This window comes from Hordeum vulgare, chromosome 7H (assembly GCF_904849725.1).
Source record: "Hordeum vulgare subsp. vulgare chromosome 7H, MorexV3_pseudomolecules_assembly, whole genome shotgun sequence".
Taxonomy (NCBI): domain Eukaryota; kingdom Viridiplantae; phylum Streptophyta; class Magnoliopsida; order Poales; family Poaceae; genus Hordeum; species Hordeum vulgare.
In genome coordinates this window covers 588,538,873-588,557,236 of record NC_058524.1, presented here as the reverse complement: position 1 = coordinate 588,557,236, position 18,364 = coordinate 588,538,873, and the positions used below count along the sequence as shown (strand labels likewise).

The 18,364-nt window shown below is 51.0% G+C and overlaps 1 protein-coding gene across 2 annotated transcripts; it reads left to right on the top strand.

Annotated features, from left to right (window-relative positions):
- Positions 1–888: 888 nt before the first annotated feature.
- On the top strand, positions 889–3,541 carry LOC123407828 (serine/arginine repetitive matrix protein 1). Of its 2 annotated transcripts, none has more exons than XM_045101055.1 (3): positions 889–1,195; positions 1,293–2,459; positions 2,558–3,541. In XM_045101055.1, the coding sequence occupies exons 1-3, from the start codon at positions 1,043–1,045 to the stop codon at positions 3,317–3,319; spliced, it is 2,082 nt and encodes a 693-aa protein (XP_044956990.1). In that variant the 5' UTR covers positions 889–1,042; the 3' UTR covers positions 3,320–3,541. The 2 variants fall into 2 exon arrangements, with proteins under 2 accessions (XP_044956990.1, XP_044956989.1); XM_045101054.1 differs by having other exon boundaries at positions 2,555–3,541.
- Positions 3,542–18,364: the final 14,823 nt, after the last annotated feature.

Below are 18,364 nucleotides of genomic sequence, written 5' to 3'. Positions count from 1 at the left end.
CCCTTTCGCGCTGGAAAGACCGGGCCGCCACATGCATCCGTAAGATAAAATATTCTCCTTCCGGTAAATGCTTCCGGTGCGGTGCGTGCACGTAGTACGTACATAACATATTCATACAGTACCGCCACCACCACGGCCACCACCACCATCGCCTCTGCATCTGCGTGCAAGTGGAGCGCTCGCCGGCATCGAGGAAAAGGTGATGCCGCAGCACTACGCAAGCCGTTGTTAAAAATGTTGTTGCTCAGATCTTTGGGCCCGGCGAGCACACGTATCCAACACTGATAATCATGCCCGGTAGGAGTATCTCTGCTGCTCCATGGAGTAGTAGTTTATGGTTTAGGATAGAGTAACGGTAACGTTCTTTATTACTCTATACTCTGCCTGGAGTACTTGATAGAGGAGGTGAATGCCTGAATGGAGTACGTACGTGCCATTCACGGTAGGTGGTGGTACTGCTGAAGTAACTGGCGTACTCCTACTGTACTGGGAGGCAGTCTTGCTTGCACACATGAAGGAACTGAGCGCCGACTACACGCCGGAGTGGCATCTGCGGATAGAGCGGCGCAGGCGTCCACTGGAGGCAAGCGGGCACGCACGCGCCAGTACACGCGGCATGTCGGGCGGGGCGCGGGCGCGCCGGCAGGCCTGCGCGGCACCACGCAGCGCTGCCTGCCTCCTCCAACTGTAAACGGGACTCTTTTCTTTTTTACCTCTGCGGCTCGCGGTTGAAAACGCAGAGCATGCCCGTTACACACCAATGGGCGCGCCAGGGCGGCGTCACGGCACGCACGCGCACGCGGCCCGCACATGCGCGCGCCACATGATTTTCGTCCGCTTCCAGTCAAAGCCGCAGGCGCAGGCCGCTTTAAAACGCGCCCACCAAAAGCGGCGAGCGAGGCAGAGGCAGGCACCCGGAGCGCCGCCGCAGTCCCGCTCCCACCCACCCATACACTACACACAGGCTCGCTCGCCTCCTCGGAACCGGCCGGAGACGGAGAGGCAGGCAGGGAGGCAGGGAGGCGAAGCGAGACGGAGGGAGATGGTTGCCATGGGCGGCGCCGACGAGGACGAGCGGCCAGTGCAACAGGGCTGCATGGCAGGCTTCCTCCACCTCTTCGACCGCCCGCACATCCTCTCCGGCAAGCGGCGGCTCTGCCACCAGCCCCGCCGCCTCCTCTCGTCGTCCTCCAGTGTACGAGTGCTTGCGCGCGCGCGATGCTACCCTCTTCTTTTTTCTTGTCCCTCGCTCGGCCATTGATGGCGATGCTTCTTGTTCTTGGTCTGTGCAGGGGTCGGCGACGCCGTCGGAGATGTCGATGCCGCTGGACAGGGCGACGCCGCTCCCGTCGTCGCCCGAGATGACGCCGCCCGCGGCGCCGCGGCCGTCGCTCCAGCTCCCGCCGCTGGACCTCAAGGACAGGGGAGGCGCGGCCGCGTCCTGGAGGCTGCCGCGCCTGTCGCTGGACAGCCGCGCGGTGGTGGACGCCAGGGGGAAGCTCCGGCAGCGGGACAACATCAGAGCGGCCTCGCCCGCGGCGTCCCCTGGCATGGCGGGCGCCCCCAGCGTCGTCGCGCGGCTCATGGGGCTCGACGCGCTGCCGTACGGCGCCGCGGACGAGGACGACGGGCAGCAGGTCGCTCGGGGCGGCGAGCTTAGGCGGTCGGCGTCCGAGCGTGTGCCGCGCGACCCGGCCCGCTTCCGGTTCGTCGACCCGTCTTTCTTCGAGAAGCCTGCGCCGCCGGTGCTTCCGCAAAGGCCGTCGTCCCCGACGACAGAGGCGGCGCAGGCACAGCGGCGGTCGCCGGATCCGGCCTTCCATAGGGCGGCAGCGCTGCAGCGGCGTAGCAGCCACTTCGACGCGCGCGAGGTGTTCCCTGAGCCGGCGAAGCGCGTCGACCCGAGCGCCGGGCGGGGCGAGATCGCGCTCTGCGGCGAGATCGACCGGCGCCTCCGCAAGCGTGGCATCGCCGAGCCGGCAAGGGATCTCGAGACGCTCAAGCAAATCCTGGAAGCCCTCCAGCTGAAAGGCCTCCTTCGCCACAGCAGTCCGGCGCCGCCATTGTCCGTGCGCAACCACCCGCCTCCAATCGTCGTCATGCGCCCGTCCTCCCGGCCGCCGCAGCCTCCAACCTCCCCCACGAGGCGATTGCGTGTCCAGGTCGACAATGCCCGCCGCCCGCGTTCTCCTGACCGAGCGGCGTCTCCCGCACGGAGTCCGGCCTCCCCAGCGCGACGCGGCCCGCAGTCCCCTCAGCGCCGCGTTTCTCCGGAGAAGCGCCACCAGCCCCTCAAGAAGCCGAACACCGCCGAGCTCCCCAGCGTCCGCTCCCGCATTGCCCGCCACGCTGCTCACAATCAATCTGCCGACGACGACGCGTCCACCACCTTCTCAGACGGCGGCAGCAGTAGCTCTGTCAGTGCCAGTGCCAGTGCCTCCTCCCGTTGGGACATGGAGGTAAGCCTCAGCACACAAGGTGGTAAAGATCTCTGCTCAAAGGACACATCGTGCAACGTTTCCTCACTTCTCTCTATTCATTTTTTGCATTGCAGCAGCAGCGGGCACGCCTGGAGGACCGCGGCCTGCTGGAGCGCTGCGGCAAGCTGCTGAGCAGCATCGAGGCGTTCACCAGCGCAGGCGACGCGGCCGCCGACCAGCAGCCGAGCCCGGTGTCGGTGCTGGACGCGGCGACCTTCCTCGCCGACGAGGACTCGCCGTCGTCGTCGGGGTCGAAGCGAGGGATGGGCCGGAGGCCCCCCAGCCCACGGCCGGTCGCCTCTCCATCGTTTCCCGAGGACGACGACGAGGTTGTCCCCGAAGCGTGGCTGGTTGGACCGGAGGCCAGTGACCCCGACTTCGCCTACGTGGCGGAAGTGGTCTGTTTGTCGGACCGGATGAGGAACCCGGATGACGTGTACCGCACAGTGGAGAAGAGGCGCCGGCGTGGCGACGACACGTGGCAGCACCGCAGGCTGCTGTGCGGCGCAGCGGGGGAGGCGCTGGACCGGTGGCGGTGCGCGCACCCGTCGGAGCCCGTGGCGTGGCTCCGGGGCGAGGAGCTGCTGCGCTACGTCTGGGCGGAGGTGCAGCGCGCCATGGAGCCGCCGGCGGCGGCAGCGGCCGCCGACGACGACCAGACCCGCGGAGCCATCCTGCGCGACCTGGCGGCGGACCGGCGGTGGTCGCCGAGCGCCGAGGCGGCGGACGCCGTGCTGCAGATCGAGCGGCTGCTGTTCAAGGACCTGGTGGCCGACGCCATCTGCGAGCTGGCCGAGGCCGACCGCCTCCGCCGCCCGCGCCGGAAGCTGGTCTTCTGATCAATCCTTCCCCCGCTCCCACGGCTAATCCAAATCTAAAACAGGATCAGAGCAGAGTGTTAGGATATTATCATTAACAGGAAAATAATGGGATCTTTTACTAGTCTTCATCACCTTCTCGTGTACTCCTCCCCTTTTTGTATACAATTACTACTGTTACAAGTACTGTTTTTAGGGGCAACTACGGCGATGTGTCCCAATGAATGAATGAGTGAATGAAAATTTAAGTGTGTTTCCCGCCATTGCATTATTGCTAGTAGTAGTAGATCTTCTTGCCATGTGCCGCATGCCATGCCATGCCATGCCGCCCACTGAGGGAGTGCTGTGCATGTGGTGTACCAACGCGGGCCTTTAAAGGGAATCCGGTTTTTCTCTTTGACTCTGTCCTCGTCTCATCTCGCACATGCCCGCTTCATTTTGCCACTGTTTGCAAGCTGGACCTGCCGGTGCTACCAAGAGCAACTCTAGTCTAGAGTCACTGTATCAACAGTCATTATAATGCATATCAAGTGCATCAACAGTCATTATAATGCATATCAAGTACATCAGGGCAACTCCAACGCGCCGAAAAATCCGTTTTAGTCAGCATCCGGCGCGTCCGTGTTTGGGTAATCAGTACGCCAAAGGCCTCGACGCATATTTGTCCGCGCGGCCATACAGGCATACTTTTTTCATTTTTTTATATACATATAAAAACATTCCACAAAGTTCGCATGATTCATAACTAAATAAAAATATTGTAGTCTTCGAAAAAAAAATCCTCGTAGTTTACAAGCCAAATGAATTTTAAATGATCACAAATACATTTAAAAGAAAAGGGCCGATACATTTATTGTTTGTCAATGTGAGCCGATGTATGCTCAATCAAATCATCTTGTACCTTGTACTTGAATGTGAGTTGTTCAATCACACATCACATGATGAAATTGAAAAAGTTGTGCAAACGTTATCGCTTCTTCATGCTCACGCAGAACACTTTCATCATGAAATTGAAACCCCTGGTCAAAGATTTCATCATCCCGCTCATCCTCTAAACCATATTGTATGACGACACAAGCAATCATCAACTCCACAACTTCTTAGTACTCCAAGTTCTAGCAGGATACCGAATGATGGTCCATCGAGATTGAAGCACATCAAAACCACGCTACACATCCTTCCCAACACTCTTTTGTGTGTGGGAAATTCTCTACCTCTTTTCTCTTATGGGGTTGGAGATTGTCTCGACAAGAGTTGTCCACTTAGTATAGATACCATCAACTAGATAGTATCCCTTGTTATACTTGAGACAGCTGCCTTTTGCAAGTCTTTCGACGCAAAAGAGCACAGAAGCACATTGATGTCATTGTGGGAACAGACATGCCGAAAAAGACTGTCAAATCCAAAGATCTTGTGAAGCCACAACTTCAAGTATACCATTGCAGTCTTTGACATGCCCCCATAATGCCACTGTCAAGCAGATGGACAATTCTTCCACTTTCAGTGCATACGATCTATGCTACCAACCATCCCCACAAAGCCTCTGCGTGCATTGATCGCCAACAACCGAGTTGTATCTGTTGGAAATATGCCCTAGAGACAATAATAAAATGGTTATTGTCATATTTCCTTGTTCATGATAATCGTCTATTGCTCATGCTATAATTGTATTAATAGGAAACAGTAATACATGTGTGAATAAATAGATCACAATGTGTCCCTAGCAAGCCTCTAGTTGGCTAGCTCGTTAGTCAATAGATGATCATGGTTTTCTGGTCATGGGCATTAGATGTCATTGATAACGGGATCACATCATTGGGAGAATGATGTGATGGACAAGACTCAATCCTAAGCGTAACACTAGATCGTATTGTTCGTATGCTAAAGCTTTTCTAATGTCAAGTGTCTTTTCCTTCGACCGTGAGATTGTGCAACTCCCGGATACCGTAGGAGTGCTTTGGGTGTATCAAACGTCACAACGTAACTGGGTGACTATAAAGGTGCACTACGGGTACCTCTGAAAGTGTCTCTTGGGCTGGTACGAATCGAGATCGGGATTTATCACTCCGCGTGACGGAGAGGTATCTCTGGGCCCACTCGGTTGAACATCATCATGAGCTCAATGTGACTAAGGAGTTAGTCACACGATGACGTACTACAGAACGAGTAAAGAGACTTACCGGTAACGAGATTGAACAAGGTATAGGTATACCGACGATCGAATCTCGGGCAAGTTCTATACCGACAAACAAAGGGAATTGTATACGGGATTGATTGAATCCTTGACATCGTGGTTCATCCGATGAGATCATCGTGGGGCAAGTGGGAGCCACCATGGGTATCCAGACCCCGCTGATGGTTATTGGCCGGAGAGGTGTCTCGGTCATGTCTGCCTGTCTCCCAAACCCATAGGGTCTACACACTTAAGGTTCGATGATGCTAGGGTTATAGGGAATTGTTATACGAGGTTATCGAAAGTTGTTCGGAGTCCCGGATGAGATCTCGGACGTCACGAGGAGCTCCGGAATGGTCCGGAGGTAAATATTAATATATAGGACGGATGGTTTCGGACACCGGAAATGTTTCGGGCGTCACCGGTAACGTACCGGGACCACCGGAGGTGGCCCCGGGGGTCCACCGGAAGGGGGCAACGACCCCGGGAGGCTAGATGGGCCAAGTGCGGGAGGGAACCATCTCCTAGGTGGGCTGGTGCGCCCCCCACACTCAGCCCAAGGCGCAGGAGGTGGAGAGGGGGGGAAACCCTAGGCGCTGGTGGATCTAAGACCCACCTAGGGGTGCGCCACCCCTCCCCCTGCCCTGGCCACCGCACCTCCCATCTGGGGGGGCTGCCGCACCACCTAGGGTGGGAACCCTAGGGGTGGCACCCCCCTCCCCTCCTCCTATATATAGTGGGCACTTTTGGGCTTTTGGAGACACATTTTTCCCTCTCCCTCGACGCAGACCTGCTCTTCTTTCTCCTCCTCTCTGCCGGTGCTTGGCGAAGCCCTGCCGGGAGACCTCATCTCTCCATCGACACCACGTCGTCGTGCTGCTGGAGATCTTCCCCAACCTCTCCCTCCTCCTTGCTGGATCAAGGTGCGGGAGACGTCACCGGGTGCACGTGTGTTGAACGCGGAGGTGCCGTGGTTCGGCACTAGATCAGAATCACACCGCGATCTGAATCGCCGCGAGTACGACTCCATCAACCGCGTTCTAGCAACGCTTCCGCTTAGTGATCTTCAAAGGTATGAAGATGCACTCACCCCCTCTCTCGTTGCTGGTCTCTCCATAGGAAGATCTGAATATGCGTAGGATTTTTTTTGAATTTATGCTACGTTACCCAACAGTGGCATCCGAGCCAGGTTTTCTATGCGTAGATTCTATGCACGAGTAGAACACAAAAGGGTTGTGGGCGATGATTTGTCAATTGCTTGCCGCTACTAGTCTTATTCTTTTCTAGCGGTATTGTGGGATGAAGCGGCCCGGACCGACTTTACACGTACGCTTACATGAGACTGGTTCCACCGACAGACATGCACACCGTGCATAAAGGTGGCTAGCGGGTGTCTGTCTCTCGTACTCTAGTTGGATTGGATTTGATGAAAAGGGTCCTTATGAAGGGTAAATAGCTTTGGCATATCATCGTTGTGGCTGTCACGTAGGTAAGAAGGCATTCTTGCTAGAAACCCAAATCAGCCACGTAAAACATGCAACAACAATTAGAGGATGTCTAACTTGTTTTTGCAGGGTTTGACATGTGATGTGATATGGCCAAAGTTGTGATGTTGCATGTATGATGTATGAGATGATCATGTTATTGTAATAGGTTTCACGACTTGCATGTCGATGAGTATGACAACCGGCAGGAGCCATAGGAGTTGTCTTAATTTATTGTATGAGATGCAACGCCATGTGCTTACTACTTTTACTTCATTGCTAACGGTTAGCTATAGTAGTAGTGATAGTAGTAGTTGGCGTGACGACTTCACGGAGACACGTTGATGCAGATCATGATGATGGAGATCATGGTGTCACGCCGGTGACGATGATGATCATGCGATGCCTGAAGATGGAGATCAAAAGAGCAAAGATGATAATGGCCATATCATGTCACTATATGATTGCATTGTGATATTTTTCATGTTTTTCATCTTATTGCTTAGAACGACGGTAGCATAATAAGATGATCCCTCTTAAAATTTCGAGAACGTATTCCCCTAAGTGTGCACCGTTGCGAAGGATCGTTGTCTCGAAGCACCACGCGATGATCGGGTGTGATAGATTCTAACGTTCGCATACAACGGGTGTAAGCCAGATTTACACACGCGAAACACCTAGGTTGACTCGACGAGCTTAGCATGTACAAACATGACCTCGAATACAAGAGACCGAAAGGTCGAACATGAGTCGTATGGTTGAATACGATCAGCATGAAGTTGCTCACCATGGTGACTAGTCCGTCTCACGTGATAAACGGACACGGGTTGGTCAACATGGATCATGTATCACTTAGATGACTAGAGGGATGTCGATTTAAGTGGGAGTTCATACTTAATTTCATTAAATGAACTTAATTGTCATGAACTTAGTCTAAAAGGTGTCTTTATAAATATTGTAGATGACCAACGTCAACATCAATTTCAACGCATTCCTAGAGAAAAACAAGCTGAAAGATGATGGTAGCAACTATGCGGACTGGGTTCGCAACTTGAAGCTCATCCTTGAAGCAGCTAAAAAGGCTTATGTCCTTGGTGCGCCGCTAGGTGAACCTCCCGGTCCCGCAGCAGCCCAGGACATTCTGAACGGCTAGCAAACGCGGAGTGATGACTACTCTTTGGTTAGGTGTGGCATGTTATACAGTTTAGAAACGGGGCTCCAAAGGCGTTTTGAGCAACATGGTGAATATGAGATGTTCCAAGAGCTGAAGCTAGTTTTTCGAGCTCATGCCCGTGTCGAGAGATATGAAGTCTCCGACAAGTTCTTTAGCTATAAGATGGAGGAGAACAGTTTTGTCAGTGAGCACATACTCAAAATGGCTGGGTTACACGGTCGTATGACTTCACTTGGAGTCGAACTTCCGGATGATGCTATAATTGACATAATCCTCCAGTCTCTCCCACCAAGCTACAAAGGTTTTGTGCTGAACTACAACATGCAGGGGATGGAGAAGACCATTCCTGAGTTGTACTCAATGCTCAAGTCTGCAGAAGTAGAAATCAAGAAAGAGCATCAAGTGTTGATGGTCAACAAGACCAGTAGTTTCAAGAAGGGCAAGGGTAAGAAGAACTTCAAGAAAGACGGCAAAGCCGTTGCCGCGCCCGGTAAGCCAGATGCCGGGAAGAAGAAAAAGAATGGACCCAAGCCTGAGACTGAGTGCTTCTATTGCAAGGGAAAGGGTCACTGGAAGCGGAACTGCCCCAAATACTTAGCGGACAAGAAGGCCGGCAACGTCAAAGGTATATGTGATATACATGTTATTGATGTGTACCTTACCAGCGCTTGTAGTAGCTCCTCGGTATTTGATACCGGTGTTGTTGCTCACATTTGCAACTCAAAGCAGGAACTGCGGAATAAGCGGAGACTGGCCAAGGACGAGGTGACGATGCGCGTCGGGAATGGCTCCAAGGTCGATGTGATTGCCGTCGGCACGCTACCTCTACATCTACCGTCGGGATTAGTTTTAAACCTTAATAATTGTTATTTAGTACCAGCTTTGAGCATGAATATTGTATCAGGGTCTTGCTTAATGCGAGACGGCTACTCATTTAAGTCAGAGAATAATGGTTGTTCTATTTATATGAGTGATATGTTTTATGGTCATGCTCCGCTAGTGAATGGTCTATTCTTGATGAATCTCGATCGTGATGTTACGCATATTCATAGTTTGAGTACCAAAAGATGTAAAGTTGATAATGATAGTCCCACATACTTGTGGCACTGCTGCCTTGGTCATATCGGCGTTAAGCGCATGAAGAAGCTCCATACTGATGGACTATTAGAGTCTCTTGACTTTGAATCATTTGACACATGTGAACCGTGCCTCATGGGCAAGATGACTAAGACTCCATTCTCAGGAATAATGGAGAGAGCAACCGACTTAGTGGAAATAATACATACTGATATGTGTGGTCCAATGAACGTTGAAGCTCGCGGTGGCTATCGTTATGTTCTCACTCTCACCGATGATTTGAGTAGGTATGGGTATATCTACTTGATGAAGCACAAATCTGAGACATTTGAAAAGTTCAAGGAATTTCAGAATGAGGTCGAGAATCAACGTGACAGAAAAATTAAGTGTCTGCGATCTGATCGTGGACGAGAATATTTGAGTCATGAGTTTGGCACACACCTAAGGAAGTGTGGAATTGTTTCACAACTAACGCCGCCTGGCACAACGCAACGCAACAGAGTGTCTGAACGTCGTAATCACACTTTATTAGATATGGTACGATCTATGATGTCTCTTACCGACTTACCGCTATCATTTTGGGGATACGCATTAGAAACTGCAACATTCACTTTAAATAGGGCACCATCTAAATCCGTTGAGACGACACCGTATGAACTATGGTTTGGAAAGAAACCTAATTTTTCATTTCTTAAAGTTTGGGGCTGCGATGCTTATGTGAAGAAACTTCAACCAGAAAAGCTCGAACCCAAAGCGGAGAAATGCGTATTCATAGGATACCCTAAGGAAACTAGTGGGTATACCTTCTATCTTAGATCCGAAGGTAAAACCTTTGTTGCCAAGAACGGATCATTTCTAGAGAAAGAGTTTCTCTCGAAAGAAGTAAGTGGGAGGAAGGTAGAACTTGATGAGGTAATTAGACCCCCTCTCGAACAGGATAGTAGCGCAGCGCGGGAAGTTGTTCCTATGGCGCCTACACCAACTGAAGCGGAAGTTAATGATAATGATCATGAAGCTTCGGATCAAGTTACTACTGAACCTCGAAGGTCCACAAGGGTACGCTCCGCACCAGAGTTGTACGGCAACCCTGTAATGAAGATCATGTTGTTAGACAATGGTGAACCTTCAAACTATGAAGAAGCGATGGAGGGCCCGGATTCCAACAAATGGCTTGAAGCTATGAAATCCGAGATAGGATCCATGTATGAGAACAAAGTATGGACTTTGGTGGACTTGCCCGATGACCGGCGAGCCATAGAAAATAAATGGATCTTCAAGAAGAAGACTGATGCAAACGGTAATATAACCGTTTATAAAGCTCGACTTGTCGCAAAGGGTTTTCGACAAATTCAAGGAATTGACTATGAAGATACTTTCTCTCCCGTAGCGAAGCTGAAATTAGTCCGAATCATGTTAGCAATTGTCGCCTTTGATGATTATGAAATTTGGCAAATGGACGTCAAAACAACGTTCCTTAACGGGAACCTTAAGGAAGAGTTGTATATGATGCAACCAGAAGGTTTTGCGACCCTAAGGGTGCTAACAGAGTGTGCAAGCTCCAGCGCTCCATCTATGGGCTGGTGCAAGCATCTCGGAGTTGGAACATTCGCTTTAATGAGGTGATTAAAGCGTTTGGGTTCATACAGGTTTACGGAGAAGCCCGTCTATACAGGAAAGTGAGTGGGAGCTCTGTAGCTTTACTCATACTGTATGTGGATGACATATTATTGATGGGGAATAATATAGAGATGTTGGAGAGCATAAAGGCCTATTTGAACAAGAGTTTTTCAATGAAGGACCTTGGAGAAGCTGCATACATATTAGGCATCAAGATCTATAGAGATAGATCGAGACGCCTCATAGGTCTTTCACAACGTACATACCTTGACAAGATATTGAAGAAGTTCAATATGGAAAACTCAAAGAAAGGGTTCTTGCCAGTTTTGCAAGGTATGAGATTGAGTAAGACTCAGTCGCTGACCACGGCAGCAGATAGAGAGAAGATGAGTTATGTCCCCTACGCTTTAGTCGTAGGCTCTCTTTTGTATGCCATGCTGTGTACCAGACCTAATATAAACCTTGCCATAAGTTTGGTAGGGAGGTACCAAAGTGATCCCGGTATGGAACACTGGACAGCGGTCAAGAATATCCTTAAGTACCAGAAAAGGACTAAAGAAATGTTTCTCGTTTATGGAGGTGAGGAAGAGCTCGTCGTAAAGGGTTACGTCGACGCTAGCTTCGACACAGATCCGGATGACTCTAAGTCACAGACCGGATACATATATGTTTTGAATGGTGGGGCAGTGAGCTAGTGTAGCAGCAAGCAAGAAGTCATGGCAGCATCTACATGTGAAGCGGAGTACATAGCTGCTTCAGAAGCAGCTCATGAAGGAATTTGGATGAAGGAGCTCATCACCGACCTTGGAATGGTTCCAAGCGCGTCGGGTCCAATGACACTCTTCTGTGATAACACTGGGGCCATTGCCATAGCCAAGGAGCCCAGGTTTCACCGGAAGACGAAGCACATCAAACGCCGCTACAACTCCATCCAGGACCATGTCCAGAGTGGAGTGATAGAGATTTGTAAAGTACATATGGATTTGAATGTTGCAGACCCGTTGACTAAACCTCTTCCACGAGCAAAACATGATCAACACCATAATGCTATGAGTGTTCGATACATCACAATGTAACTAGATTATTGAATCTAGTGCAAGTGGGAGACTCTTGGAAATATGCCCTAGAGGCAATAATAAAATGGTTATTATCATATTTCCTTGTTCATGATAATCGTCTATTGTTCATGCTATAATTGTATTAATAGGAAACAGTAATACATGTGTGAATAAATAGATCACAATGTGTCCCTAGCAAGCCTCTAGTTGGCTAGCTCGTTAGTCAATAGATGATTATGGTTTCCTGGTCATGGGCATTAGATGTCATTGATAACAGGATCACATCATTGGGAGAATGATGTCATGGACAAGACCCAATCCTAAGCGTAGCACTAGATCGTATTGTTCGTATGCTAAAGCTTTTCTAATGCCAAATGTATTTTCCTTCGACCGTGAGATTGTGCAACTCCCGGATACCGTAGGAGTGCTTTGGGTGTATCAAACGTCACAACATAATTGGCTGACTATAATGGTGCACTACGGGTACCTCTGAAAGTGTCTGTTGGGTTGGTACAAATCGAGATCGGGATTTGTCACTCCGCGTGACGGAGAGGTATCTCTGGGCCCACTCGGTAGAACATCATCATGAGCTCAATGTGACTAAGGAGTTAGTCACACGATGACATACTACGGAACGAGTAAAGAGACATACCGGTAACGAGATTGAACAAGGTATGGGTATACCGACGATCGAATCTCGGGCAAGTTCTATACCGACAGACAAAGGGAATTGTATACGGGATTGATTGAATCCTTGACATCATGGTTCATACGATGAGGTCATCATGGAGCAAGTGGGATCCACCATGGGTATCCAGACCCCGCTGATGGTTATTGGCCGGAGAGGTGTCTCGGTCATGTCTGCCTGTCTCCCGAACCCGTAGGGTTTACACACTTAAGGTTCGATGACGCTAGGGTTATAGGGCATTGTTATACGAGTTTATCAAAAGTTGTTCGGAGTCCCGATGAGATCCCGGACATCACGAGGAGATCCGGAATGGTCCGTAGGTAAAGATTGATATATAGGAAAGATTGTTTCGGACACTGGAAGTGTTTCGGGCGTCAACGGTAACGTACCGGGACCACCGGGACCACCGAAAGGGGGCAACGACCCTGGGAGGCTAGATGGGCCAAGTGAGGGAGGGAACCAGCTCCTAGGTGGGCTGGTGCGCCCCCCACACTCAGCCCAAGGCGCAGGAGGTGGAGTGGGCGGAAACCCTATGCGCTGGTGGGCCTAAGGCCCACCTAGGGGTGCGCCATCCCTCCCCTTGCCCTGGCCGCCGCACCTCCCATCTGGGGGGGCTTCCGCACCACCTAGGGTGGGAACCCTAGGGGTGGCACCCCCTCCCCTCCTCCTATATATAGTGGGCACTTTTGGGCTTTTGGAGACACAGTTTTCCCTCTCCCTCGGCGCATCCCTGCTCTTCTTTCTCCTCCTCTCTGTCGGTGCTTGGCGAAGCCCTGCCGGGAGACCTCGTCTCTCCATCGACACCACGCCGTCGTGCTGCTGGAGATCTTCCCCAACCTCTCCCTCCTCCTTGCTGGATCAAGGTGCGGGAGACGTCACCGGGCTGCATGTGTGTTGAACGCGGAGGTGCCGTGGTTCGGCACTAGATCGGAATCACACCGCGATCTGAATCGCCGCGAGTACGACTCCATCAACCGTGTTCTAGCAACGCTTCCGCTTAGCGATCTTCAAAGGTATGAAGATGCACTCACCCCCTCTCTCGTTGCTAGTCTCTCCATAGGAATATCTGAATATGCGTAGGATTTTTTTTGAATTTATGCTACGTTACCCAACAATATCTATAGCAGTTGGTTCTCTCAAGTACCCTCGGCCAAACATTGCTACTACAACCTTGCAGAACCGACACATGGCTTCTAGGCACGTGGACTCGCTCATGCAGACGTACTCATCAATAAGGTTACCAACTATTCCATACGGAAGCATCTGAATAGTTGTAGCGCATTTATGAAAAGAGAAAAAGCCAACCATTCCCAAGGCCGCCTCTTTCAGTACGAAATAATCATCGCCACACTCCCTCCCAAATACGACTGAACACATGTATAGCCATCCGAAAGTGGCACCGACATTGCTTGTGTTTGAAGAGTGGGGAAGAAGACTTGAAATAATCTTCCCAGAGTAGGCAATGGCCGCTCTCACTGTTGGTATTCAACCTCAGAGCATGGCTATGATGGAGCTCCTAAACATCAGTCACTTCCAAGCAATGTGGTCATGGACGACCAAAGTAGCAATCACAAACTCCTCATCGTCCGAATCAGAAATGAAGCTCTTGGAAAAAGTATTCATCACTACTATACATTTGAACCTCGCGGGCAAAATGTTGAACACCTTGCGGGTGTGTGGAAGAAGCCTGCTAGTGAAGAGCCTCACGCCTCTCCCAGACTAGGTAGCATGCCTGTTGGCATGGAAGAGACCATGGTGATGACCATCGAGTGAAGACACCAGTCTTGTAGTCTTGCCGGCGACAGCGAACTCGAGGGTAGGTGGCGTGGCCAGGCAGGGTTATGATAACGGTGAAAACATGCCACAAACATCGGCAAGAGCGGTTGCCCGGTCTGGCGTGCTGCTCGGGGAGGTTTCTGGGTGAGGATGGCGGCCTAGGAAGCGTCTAACCGGCCGGAACTGCACGACGGTGACGAGGGCTGGGTGACGCATGTCTTGGTAGTGGACATATGAGGGGAAGAATGGCCAATGAGCCATCGACTAGGGGCTAGGTGGAGGATAAGAGTGTCGTGTATGCACCAACGCAAACCCGACCCAAATTTAAGCCTGAAATGGATCGCGCGCAGACGGAAAAATGATGCTCGTCCGTTTGCATCGGTGTGTTAGCCCACCATTTGTGTCCGTTTCGACCCAAGCAGATGCGCTTGGACATAATATATTGGCGCGTTGGGATTGCCATTATCCATTTCCGTCAAGTCAAAGTGCATATTAAAAGTTATCCTAATGTGTACCATAGTACTATGCATGGTTGTTACAACCATTTGTACTGTGTTTAGGCCTGTGCATGCTCTCCATTCTCTCTCAATTCTGGTGTACTAGACTAACCTTTGTGTCAAATGGTATGCCGCAATTGCCAATTCAAACCAAGAACAAAATGCAAGTATTCTCTTAACTTAACAAGGCAATAGAAAGGATTGTCACTAATTCCAAATGGTGGGGGCATGCAATTACAAGATGAGAGACAATCGTTAAGCCTATCAATATAGTCCATGGAACCAAGAGAATCAAAATAATGAAAAAAAATCCTTAATAACCGCCAAGTATCAATATATCCGTAATTCAGTATGTAATGAAATAAATATCTCCACAAAAGAATTCTCATGGTAAACATTGAATGATATCACGGTAGTTTATTTTCGTATCATGCAATTGCCAGCTCATATTTCAACAACCTCTCAAAGGATCGGTATGGTCGACTAGAGGAGGGAGGGTGATTAGGCGACTAACAAAAATTTAAATTTATCCTCTTTTACAAATTTTAGCTCAACAATAAAGTAGGTTGTCTAGATATGCAACTAGGTGGACAACCTGTATGACAAGCAACACAAGTAACATGTGCAAGCAATAGTAAACACAAAGATACAAACTTGCACAAACTAAAGGACCAAAATAACTCATGTGGAGTTGATGGAGACGAGGGTGTGTTTCTAAAGCTCCCTCCTTTGAGGGGGATACGTATTTGTTGGAGGAATGTGGAGGCACAATCCTCCCCAAGCGTCCCAAGGACTCACCATATTCTCCTCCACTCTCACACAATGCAAGATGTAATGAATCTACTAGCGGTACCCATGAAGGCAGCAACTGGGACCTTTACAAAAAAGGTTGGGGGCTCCACAATTTAATAGGAGGCTCCCAACACCACTAGGTAGCTTTACCACAATGAATGTGCCTCCGAGGTGACATATTCCATCTAGGGTGCCCAAACACCCAAGAGTAATAAGATCTACAAGAAAAGTATGGGGAATCAAATTTCCTTTGGTGGAAGTGTAGATCTGTAGGAGATATGCCCTAGAGGCAATGACAATAGTTATTTTGTATCTCCAAATTTGTAACGAATGTTTATATTCCATGCTATAACTGCAAGATTCTCGAGTATGCAATAACCACGAGGCTCGGAGGGGAACTCATGTGCACGTGTGCTATAATAAACGGTAAAATTTATTCCTAGTCATGCCTTGTCGTGGTATTTCCGCGGCGGATGCCAGGGGTGGCTTAGTTCGAGATTTGGGGCCGACGGGCGCCAGCGGTGTCTATAAATGGGTGAAGGGGCAAGACACATAATGCTGATCTATCCAGGTTCACGGCCCTTCGATGATGTAAAACCCCTAGTCCTGCTGGTGTGACTATAGGTGATCACAATACAAGGGTGCTCCTCGAGCAGTTTCTAAGGAGGAAGATGGAGCTCTCGCTACCAGTCTTGCTACCTGTGTGGGTTGTGTGATGTGGAGTGTTATGAGTATTCGGGAGACAGGCAACCCCTCTCTGTGGAGGTTGGAGTTCGTCTTTATAGGCTAGCCGGAGGATTACAATAGTGAGGGAAAAGAAGGTGCAGGACCCGACTGCCAACCTATCTAGCTGGCTACGGGTCCCGCCGGCTATCGAGTCTTGTCCGGCGCGGGGCCCGCCGGCTGTCGAGTCTTGTCCGGTGCAGGGCCTGCCGGCCAGGCGCCATGGTAGTCAACACACGTCATGTTAGGGAGTTGGTAGGCGCATGCTTTGCTGCAGGACAGGCTCGCCTCATCAGCCTCGGGAGTGACCGGTGGCCCTGTAGCCTTGCTTTGGTTGCATCATGGCACCGTGTAGCCTCATCGGACCTATCAATGTGCACTGTAGCCATGCGTTATCCTTTGTAGTGGTATTTTCTCGTCTTCGTATGGTAGTATGGGCGGATGGAACGGGCGCTCACTCGCCGGCTGCCATTGGGTCTAGCCGGACGGGTCGGCTGTCGCCAGCCGGCCAGCAGCACGACGGCTAGACGGGTCGCATGCCGCCAACCGGTCCAGGGGGCAGCTAGGCCCTAGATGTCTTGGAGTGGGGTTTCCTGCACTTTGGTATACCCTCGGGCCATTACCCTGTCAGTAGTCCACGAAGTTGTTGGGGGTCCGGAGGCCTCCGGACGAGGGGGGCCAACAGCATCCCCTCATGGAGGTTGACCATTAAAGGAGTTGATGAGCCCGTCGGAGGCTGGCGGGCGAGATGTGTGACCGCGGGACGACTGACACGACAGCTGATTGAGGGCATGTCGAACGTCGCAGCGCCTGGGGTCCCGTGACGCCGCTTCGGGTTCGACGCCGGCTCTCGTGCACCACGTGTGGCCCGGTCGTGGGTGACGGGCCTGCAACTAAGTATGCGATGGGACGCTACAACAGGTCTAGCTTGCTAGGCCTCGGCCTGCGGGCGAGATCTTCTACAGACGCGGGCCACCGGTTGGGATACCCAGTGCGATTAATGCACTGAAGGTTGTTCAGAGTCCTGCATGAGATCCCAGACGTCACGACGAGCTCCGAAATGATCAGGAGGTAAAGATTGATATATAGGAAGTCCTGTTTTGGTCAATGGAAAAGTTTCGGGCTCATTGGTAGTGTACCGGGAGTGATGGGAGGGTGCCGGAGGACCCCCGGGAGGGGTGTGACTACCAATGGAGCTCATGGGCTGTTAAAGAAGGTCGGCCAGCCCTTTTTGGGATGGCCTATGCCTTCCCTAAAGGCCCATGCTCATATATAGGGATAAAGGGATAAGGCAAAAAGGAATTAAAAGGAAAGGAGGAACAGTCCTTCCATGGTAGTCCACCTCCCTTGTGGGAGGTGGACTCCTTCCCTAGTTCGGCCGAACCCCTCCTCCTTGGAGGAGGGGCCAAGGCATCCCTCCCTCTCCCTCCTCCTATATATACTTGAGGTTTTGGCCTTTTGGGAACACACAATTGATCTCTCCCAAGGCACAACCCTACCTCTCTCTTCTTCCTCCTCCGCAGCGCTTGGCGAAGCCCCGCCGGAGAACCACATAGCTCCACCGTCACCACGTCGTCGTGCTGCCGGAGCTCTCCATCAACTTCTCCTCTCTCCTTGCTGTATCAAGAAGGAGGAGACGTCACCGGGCTGTACGTGTGTTGAACGCGGAGGCACCATCGTTTGGTGCATAGATCGGAATCCACCCCGATCTGAATCGCTGCGAGTACGACTCCATCAACCACGTTCATAGTAACGCTTCCGCTTAGCGATCTTCAAAGGTATGAAGATGCTCTACATCCAATCTTATTTTTGGTTTCTCCATAGATAGATCCTGGCATGGCGTAGGAAAATTTTGAATTTACTACGATCCCCAACAGTGGCATCCGAGCCAAGGTTCTATGTGTAGATTCTATGCACGAGTAGAACACAAATGTTGTGTGCGCTGATTTGTCAACTTGCTTGACATTACTAGTCTTATCTTTTGTCGGTCGTATTGTGGGATGAAGC